The sequence below is a fragment of the Seriola dumerili genome, unplaced genomic scaffold, assembly GCF_002260705.1.
Source record: "Seriola dumerili isolate Sdu_G_001 unplaced genomic scaffold, Sdu_1.0 BDQW01000110.1, whole genome shotgun sequence".
Classification (NCBI taxonomy): Eukaryota; Metazoa; Chordata; class Actinopteri; order Carangiformes; family Carangidae; genus Seriola; species Seriola dumerili.
The window spans coordinates 4,921,559-4,930,829 of record NW_019174365.1 but is presented as its reverse complement, the minus strand read 5'-3'; the positions used below and the strand labels follow the sequence as shown (position 1 = coordinate 4,930,829).

Genomic DNA, 9,271 nt, shown 5'->3' with positions numbered 1-9,271 from the left:
TGTGTGTGTGTGTGTGTGTGTGTGTGTGTGTGTGTGTGTGCGCGCGTGTGTGTGTACAGTGGAGTGGGTGCAGCAGCAGCAGCTTCAGTGTGTGGCCAAGTGTGTGTTAAGAAGGTGTGGACAGCCATAAGGATGAAAGTTACGTCCCACCTCCACCCTGCAATTGGTGTTAGAACATCCGTGTGTTTGTGAGTCATATCAAACAAACACACCGTATCTCTCTCTCTCTCTCTCACACACACACACACACACACACACTGTCATCCTCCCTTTCTGTAGCCTACTTTCTGTTTGTTTCCGCCTCACGCTCGGCTCCCAGCTGAGTGCAGCCCCTGTGCTCACTGACTCTGGAGGGCGTGTTCACTCCGTTCACTCCGTTTACTCAGCACACACACACACACACACACACACGCACACAACACACACATCCACCGCACTCAGGACAACTTTTCACAAAACTTTTTCACAGATGGAATTGGCGGATGCTGTTAAGTAAGGTAACGCAATTTTGACTTGTCTTTCATGTTTCTCTCTCTCTCTCTCTCTGTATTTTTAATGTGTGTGTTTGAGGGGAAAGTTTAACCTTTGATCCAAAAGTGGCGACAGGTGTCCTCTCTCTCGCGCTGTTCATGATGAGGGAAGTGCAGCACGAGCCTATTTTCCCCTTATAGAGACTCCATATAAATAATAGCGACCAGGCGTTTGAATAATCGTTCAGAAATATAGCGCTAGATACTAGAGTCGTCAAACTTTGTTTATGAAAAGAACAGCAACTGTTAAATCAGTTTTAAGCAGGAATGAGCAGTTTACAGGAACAATATTATCAGGAGAAAAATATGATGTACTCTCCGTCATCTATTCCTCACTACAATATTATTATTTTCTGTGTTGGGTCAGGTTGTGAGAGCTGTGGTGCTTTCACTGTAGCCTATCATATCCTGTTGAACTCTTAGGAGAATCGTTTTGCGCATGCGTTAAGTGCTCAACGGTAACCAGCCTCGAGGCAGTGGACACACACTCAAACACACACTCAAATACAACCGTTTTAAACTGTAGTGCAGCTGGTTAGCTTTTTACCTACAGAGGTTTTCTGTCCTTTTTTAAAAACATCATCTCAGTATCAGAGCAGGTAATGGCAGCTTTAATAATTAAAATGTATTCTTTAGCCTTTTATTGTAGTTTTGGTAGACAGTCCACAGTAGAGAGCATTTGGTGCAAGCAGAGATGAAAGTCTCAATAGCAGACAGTAATAGCCCAACTGAAACAGCATGTGTCCTCACCCACTGAGGCACCAGAGCTACAGGAGGACACAGGATTTCAAAGTGCACTTGATTCCTAAAACTGTGCAGTAGTTCCCGACCTGGGGTTCAGTTTCCCTCTGATGGGTCTTGAGATGATACACGGGACACGGAAGAACTCAAAAAATATTATGTCTTTCTTTAAACTCAAAAATCATTGAGGACCAAGCCCTCATTTAGAATGACGCTGATCAGATACAAAATAATTAAGATACAAGTTAAAGAAGAACAATCAATTAAAACAAAAATAGAAATACAATTAAAAACAATGTAACAACAAAATAAATCAAATGTTAGGAATTATGGATTTAAAATGACCAAGTTGTACCAACAAATTAATTTTTAAAGTGCTTTTCCAACAGCTCTTCAAAGCTCAGTATGAACTCCAGGGACATGGATTAAACATTTTTTCTGACTTTTTGTTTCATCTTCGCTTGCTTTTTGTGGGAAAACTGGTCTTTTACCTCCTCAGGCCTCTAAATGTATTTAAATGAAACAATCTGAGAAGGGAAAAAAACACTCATGGTGGACCAAATATATATAGAATATACTTTACATGACCACATATGGTCCTCTGAATGAGTCAAAACTAAAAAGATACGAAGTGAAAAAGTTTCTACAAGTTCCTGGAACAATAGCAATATTACACCACTTGGTTTAGTTCCTGATATGTTTTCAAATGTATTACAATGAAATCATAATCTATAGCATGTTTATTTTACTCACTGTCACAATGTTAAACAGTACCATTAGGACACAAATGTAACTAGAGATTAATAGTTTCCATCCGTTTGTTTGAGTACTGTGGTCATGTGTCCTTCCCTCTCAGGGATGGAGGGGGAGCAGGTTGACTCTTCTCTTGACCTGAGCCACCTCACAGACCAGGAGCAGTCCATCATCCTCCAGGTCTTACAACGTGACCTGGAGTTGCGTCGTTGTGATGAAGGACGTGTAAGGTGAGAGGCGATTGTTTCTCCATTCACGTGCCAGTTCCAGTAATGACAGTATTCAGTAATGAGCACTAACACACAGAGGGGTGACAAATTAATTTGAGCTCTAAAAGCAGGTTTCAGGTGGGTTGACATCTGGCAACTCTGAAGGCTTTAGTACAGTATATGATTCACATCTTTTTCATATTCATCAAACCATTCAGAGACCTATTGTGTGTTGTGGATGGGAACGTTGTCATCCTACTCCCATCGGGATAGAAATGTTTCATCACAGGATTAAAGGTGATCACTAAAAGGTGACACGTCACGGTCAATCAGAGAGGATGACAGGATGTTAAATGCAGTAAGGAAGCTTCTGCATTTGTTTTGTTTCTCCACTCTTTGTTTCTCCACCTTTTCCTTTAATTTGTCACCTCCATGTTGTAGTTGTAGGTTGAAATTTTTTTTTACATTTTTGCTGTGTGTTATTGGTTACCTGAAACCTCAGTGGGTGGAGTCAAATAACTACAGTGCTTTTAAATACATGTTGCTCTCCAGGTTTTAAATCTTATCCCGGTTTTGATCTCATTCAGGATATGATATTTACATGGTACATGAGACATCTGGTTTTTCATATCCCAGTGTACATGTTCACTACAATATCCAGGTCTCTGATCATCTGGCAGCAGATGTGTCTTGATCCCTCAACATCTGATCTCAGCCACTTATTTCTGAGGAGAAGCACGGCTTTGTTTCTGGCTGCCTGTTACGTTTGCCACTCTGTGGGATTTAGCTTCTCCATCATCAATAACAGAAAACGAGAGCGACAAGGCAATTTCTGTTTTTGTTTTACCAACTACTACATAACTTGAGTTGATGATGCACCTATGCACAGTGCAGTTAATGATGCCACAGTATCCTAAAGGTTTCTAATAGTCTAAATACCTAGTCTCCTGTTTGTGATGCTTGTTTTGATTAATCTTTAAATTAGGACCTGAAGTAATGACTATTATTTATTATTGATTAATGTATTGATTTTTCTTTTTGTGAGCAGCTTAAAATTAGAGATTGTTTGTCATTTGATTTTTACTAATCATCTAAATGTTTCAGTTCTGCTGTCAGGCAGGTGAATGTATGTATCAAACACCTAGTTAGTTTGCGTGTTAACATGGAGAGGCAAATTTTGAGTTATTACATCATTAGGAAAATTGACGTGTCTTTTACATGCTGACTAAGTTCCATGACACCAGTGACAACAGTGACTGTAAACCCTCTGTTTAGTTTCTGACGTCCACTGACTTTTAAAGACAGGAGGTTGTGATTCTTTGCTGTTTAACTTGGCCCCGTGTCAACGCTACAGGAACCTCCAGCAGTCAGAGACAGACCCGGCACGTCTGCGCTTCCTGTCTGGGGCATGGTTCAGCGAGGAGAGCAGCAAACGCCATCGCAATCGGACATCAGGCTGCGACCTGGTCCATGCCACCATACGCCACAGGAAGACAAAGAGCAGAGGTCAGTTTTCATTTAATGCAATACTACTATCTCTGGCCTGCGGGGCTGCTTTTCTGTTGTTATGGGGATATCCCAATGATGGTTCTGTGGTTGTTGCCATGGTAACAGATGTGCCCCTGGCTGGACTGTTTAATGGAGAGAAACAAGAAACCTTGCATGATGACAACAACTCTCCTGAGGCAGAGGGAAGACTGAAGGACAACAAGGAAGTGGAGAAAGCAGGGTTAGTGAGGGCAGAGAAAAAAATCATATCACTTGTTGCAAGATTTGTGTGAAACTGCATTGCCACTCTGTTATTTGTGTTTTCAGGAGTCAAGGAGGTTTGAAACCTACTCCCACACCCAGAACAAGAAGTCCAGTAGCACAGGTCTGTGTGTGCATGCATGTTTCTCATTTCCAAGCATGAAAGTGTTTTCTGAATAATCATCCAGAAGTTAATAACCCATCTTTAATTCCAGGGTCTCCAGCATAGAAATAGTTCCTCGTCATCCAAAGGTAAGAAAGTTTCTATCTCAGTGCCTCTGTGCCTTTCTAGCGACCTCTTTGTACTAATATTAACTCATCATTCTGCTCATAGAGTGTGAAAGGAGAAGTAATGGCCACTCAGAGGAACCTGAGGTGATTATAAAACACACCAACATTCACAGATTATCAAGACTAATGGTTTTGATAAACACTGCTTTTAACTGGCCACATTCTTTCACACTTTCTATTCAGACCCTGCATCAAGACAGAGTCCATATTGTTAATGATCTAAACATATAAATCAATCACACATTTTCCAGTGGTGGGGTATAATAGGGTAGCTAAAGGACATCATATGAAGGGAGAAGGTACCAACTGATAGATGATCACTGGTGATGCTGCATCTGAAAATCTTGTGTGTGCATGTCTAGGATGACTTTGAGCATCACAATGGAGACACTGACTCAATGAGCAGCAGCCTGACGGAGGCAGACCCAGCTTCTCTGAAAACCAGCAGCTCCACCAGCAGCCTTCATTCAGGCTACACGGTACACACACACACACACACACACACACACACACACACACACACACACACACACACATGCATACGTGCACGCTCACACGCACATTTGATTAATTGGCTATCTGGCAAACGCAAGATGACTCAGCTCAGGACAATGACGTAGGTGCTGATCTTTGTTCTGCGCGTGTGTGTGTGTGTGTGTGTGTGTGTGTGTTGTAGCTCAGTGGAAGCATGATGAGTCTGTTCAGCTCAGGAGATTTTGGACTGGTGGAGGTGAGGGGCCGTATCCAGTTCTCACTGGTTTACGAGACCCAGAGGGAGGAGCTGCAAGTCAAAGTGCATCGCTGCGAGGACATCGCTTCAGCACGCAAGAACCGCTCCGACCCGTAAGTGACAGTGTGTGTGTGTGTGTGTCTGCATCTAAATGTGCATATTGCAGCAACAATGTTACATACAAAACCAATCATATAATGTCTGTGTGCACGTGTTTCACAGATATGTTAAAACCTATCTCTTGCCGGACAAGTCGAGTCACAGTAAGAAGAAAACTTCAGTGAAGAAGAAGACACTCAGCCCAGTCTATGATCAGACACTCCGAGTGAGACACTCTCTCATTTACATATTACACAAAGGCAGCCTTCACATAAATCTCCCATCTGCCATTTGTCCTTCAGTTCTCTCCATGTGTCCTGCAACATGCACTGCAGTCACTTATTTCTCTAGTTTTGAAGATGTTAAATTGTCAAATCTTGTAAATCTTTTTTCTCCACTGACCATATGCCTCCATAAATGTAAGCTCCCATAACACTTTGCCCTGTCCTTCCATCCTGTCACGTGTTAACTGTCTGATTCTGATTATATACTGTCAGTACAAAGTGAGGATCGGGGAACTGCGGAATCGGACCTTGAACCTGTCGGTGTGGCATGCTGAGCCCCTTGGGAGGAACGTGTTCCTGGGTGAGGTGGAGGTGTCTCTGGGCCTTTGGGACTGGACCTCCACTCAGCCGCTGTGGCAGGACCTGCAGCCACGGGTAGGGAAGAGTAGATTTGTGTTGCATGCAAATACACACTCGTGTAGTCACATAAATTAGCATGTGTATTTGAATACTCTCAGACTAATATTTACCAAAACACTATGGTGCTCGCATCTACATTTGTTTAGTATCTGAGTGTCTGTGTAACAGTAGTTTTGGCAGCTTTGTTGAAGACACAGAATACAGGGAGGAGTGTCTCTTGTGTCTGGTAGAGCTGAAGGGAGAGGAAGACATGCTGTGAATATCAACTAAGGTTTTATGTAACCTTAATCTTTTCCTGCTTCCACACTTCTGCTTCCCCCCTCTTTGCTTTTTCCTTCTTTTGTCTTTTCCTCTGCTTCTGTTTTCTATTCTTCATCCCACATCACAGGTTCATTTGAATCCAGACTCCATCAGCAGTCGTGGGACCATCATGCTCTCTATTAAATTCATCCCAGACGGATTTGAGGGTGAGCAGAACACATATATCATGGATGCACATTATGTCTTACCTCAATATCACGATTGCATGACTCTTATACATTTTCTGTGTGTGTGTGTGTGTGTTAAGGTAGTGGTCTGCCACTGACAGGAGAGCTTCACATCTGGCTTCGGGAAGCTCAATGTCTCCTGTCCAACAAAGGAGGTGCTATAGACTCATTTGTTAGAAGGTGTGTCAGCTCTGCATCATATTTTCTGATATTTCTGATTCATTTCTAGTAGTCAGAGAAAGCCCATTCCCCTAAATGCAGCCTTAAAGCACACTCAAGTTAGTGCACGCCCCTATATGCTGTAGAACAATGACCAAAAAATGTTTGAATTCTCATTTAAAACATTTAATCCATCTACCTACAATTTCAGTCTTGAAATTGATCCTGGTTGACTTTGAATTCAACTCACAATCATTCTTAATCATATCATACTTTAAACCCCACAAGCTACATACTCCCAGATGCTAGTAGACAGAGTGGCCAGAAGACACGGGTGGTGAAGCGCTCCATCAGCCCTACGTATAACCACACCATGGTGTATGATGGCTTCCACACCAGCGACCTGAGAGAGGCCTGCGCTGAGCTGAGTGTCTGGCAACGTGAAGGGTTAAAGACACACATCTTAGGAGGGATTCGTCTGAGCTGTGGAACTGGTGAGAATCTCTGCGCTTTATATTCACATTAAAAAGACAAAGATGTTTCCAGTACTTAGTTCTTATCAAGGGGATAGACAGAGTCGCCTTCACCAAGGCTTCACATCCTGACATATTCTTGTTTTGATTTGGTGATGTCATATTCAGTATAAACTGTGGTTTCTTGTTTGTGTTGCAAGCAAATACCTGATTTTGCATTTCCATAAATATAAAATGCATCATGTCTTGTACAGCTTAGTACTTTTCTCAGGAGCTTACAGGCATTTAGAAGATCATACTATACTGAAAAGTAGGAACCCCGTTTTAGAACACTGAGGGTTGACAAAGGTGCCACACCAATACAGGAGCTTTTTATCAATAACTTGCCTGTCTTTGTGTTTTGCTGCCGTCATTATACATGTGCAACAGTGAAAAATGGTAAGACTGGTCGCTTGCAGAGGCTGCATCCTGTTTCAGTGGAAGCCCTTTGTGACAGATAATATTGTAGGCAAGTTAGGAAGGGAACCAATGCTCCTGCCTTTACTTTGGTCTGAAAGTAGCCTTCCAAGCTTCATCTACAGTGGTGTTTAGCAGTGGTATGGTGACAGTATTTTAGTCCAGTACTTGACGTTGTATTTCATTCTGTTGGCATTTCAGGCATTTCATAGAGTCATGCTATCAGAGCGAGGTCATTTCTAGGTGACGCCTGGTGCATTGCTGAACATCCCATATTGGGTTGTTGGGGGTTTAAATCTTCCACATAGACCGCAGGATGGGTTGAAGCTGGTGTCGCTATTGAACTTGTATCGTTAATTTAGTTGTTGTGAAGTAGTTCACCTTGATATTGACAGTGTTGTTATGCTCATAGCGGGTGTTGCTGTTCTTAATAAAGAGTGTGCAGCACTGTAGATCAAACCACTGATAGAGCAACATTCTCATCTTATGTCTCATTGTGGGTTTCCTGAAGGGAGATGATGTCAGTAGATTGGTGTGTGTGGGTTGCAGCGAGGATTCCTGTGGTAATGTCTTCATCATCAATAATGAATAATGTGTTGTTTTTGGTTTTTTAATGGCAGGTCAGAGTTATGGTGAGTCTGTCAGCTGGATGGACTCTACAGAGGAGGAGGTCGCTGTGTGGACCTCAATGATTGAAAACCCAAACCACTGGATTGACATGACACTACCAATCAGAACTAACCTCAACCCCCGGTCTGAGTGACTCAGACACACTTCATGCACAAACACACACTGATTCAAATAATGACTGGACTGAAAGAACACTCAGCACATAGGCACATTTAACCTCTCTATACACAGATACACTGTTTATTTCTGTTCGTACACACAAACACACACAGAGGGAGTTAGTAGTGGTGCAATATTGTGAATTAATGGTGTAGAAATATTTAGTTCTGAAACCAAATCTGTCTGCTTTTCAAATGTTTTATTTGTATGTTTTGGCCTCAGTCTGTGTCTTATCTGACAAAAGTGCATTTGTAATCCATTGTAGTTTATTAATTAAATATCAAACCCGAACTTATGTAGCCTTCTGATTTACTTACTGATGTTACATCAAGGAGACAATTATAGAGACATAACTGAATAAGCACAAATTTTATGAAATGAAAATTGTATATCAGTATATCAGAGAAATAGGACAATCACTTTCACCATGCAAAACACAAATTCTGATAATATAGATTTTTAGGGGACATTACTGTAATTGGATAGGTTAGAAATAGCCTGCAGTTACATGCATTCAGCTTTCCCATGTAATGGATTAACTGACTACCACCTTGTGGTCAGACTTTGTACCTATTCTTTGGACTTTTCAGAGGGGACAGTGAAGGTTAAGGTCAAGAACACAGTGTCATGTAATTTGTCCTCACTTTTTTCATCAAAACAAACTGTTATACAACAGGTATCCATCTTCCCTTTTACACACCAATGGACAGTGGAGGAAGGCCTTTATCATATGTGCCATACCTCCTGTCCAGCAGGTGGCATTCTTAACATTCCTGATTCAAGCTGAAATCTCAGCGGAAGTGGCACTATTTGGCTTCCAAAATGAAGTATCAAGAAAGGTATGTATGTTTTGTATCTTAACCCTTTGTAATTTGTGTATCTCTTAAAATATGAGGTCACATCCATTGCGTCTTTTTTGATGACTTGACAAGCTCCATTTCTGTGCTGTGTTTATTTAAGGTAATGCCCATTGAAAATTATGTGAGATACTCTGAATGTATTACCTATATGATTCAGCCTTGAGTCATTTTGCCAAGATCTGTATGTTTTGTCATGAACACTAATCGCCTCGAGCAAAAAAAACAAAAACAAATAAATGGCAATGATGAATTTGGTGCCTTTACAATCCCTCGAGGTCCAATTAGCTGTCGCCTACTTTA

At 41.6% G+C, this 9,271-nt stretch overlaps 1 protein-coding gene across 1 annotated transcript; it reads left to right on the top strand.

Annotated features, from left to right (window-relative positions):
• Positions 1-421: 421 nt before the first annotated feature.
• Positions 422-8,966, top strand: sytl1 (synaptotagmin like 1). Its single transcript, XM_022747210.1, has 15 exons — positions 422-497; positions 2,128-2,254; positions 3,588-3,739; positions 3,848-3,962; positions 4,049-4,106; positions 4,198-4,234; positions 4,317-4,357; positions 4,636-4,752; positions 4,950-5,116; positions 5,226-5,328; positions 5,600-5,761; positions 6,135-6,213; positions 6,315-6,414; positions 6,682-6,887; positions 7,943-8,966. The coding sequence occupies exons 2-15, from the start codon at positions 2,130-2,132 to the stop codon at positions 8,083-8,085; spliced, it is 1,605 nt and encodes a 534-aa protein (XP_022602931.1). The 5' UTR covers positions 422-497; positions 2,128-2,129; the 3' UTR covers positions 8,086-8,966.
• The last annotated feature ends 305 nt before the right edge of the window (positions 8,967-9,271 follow it).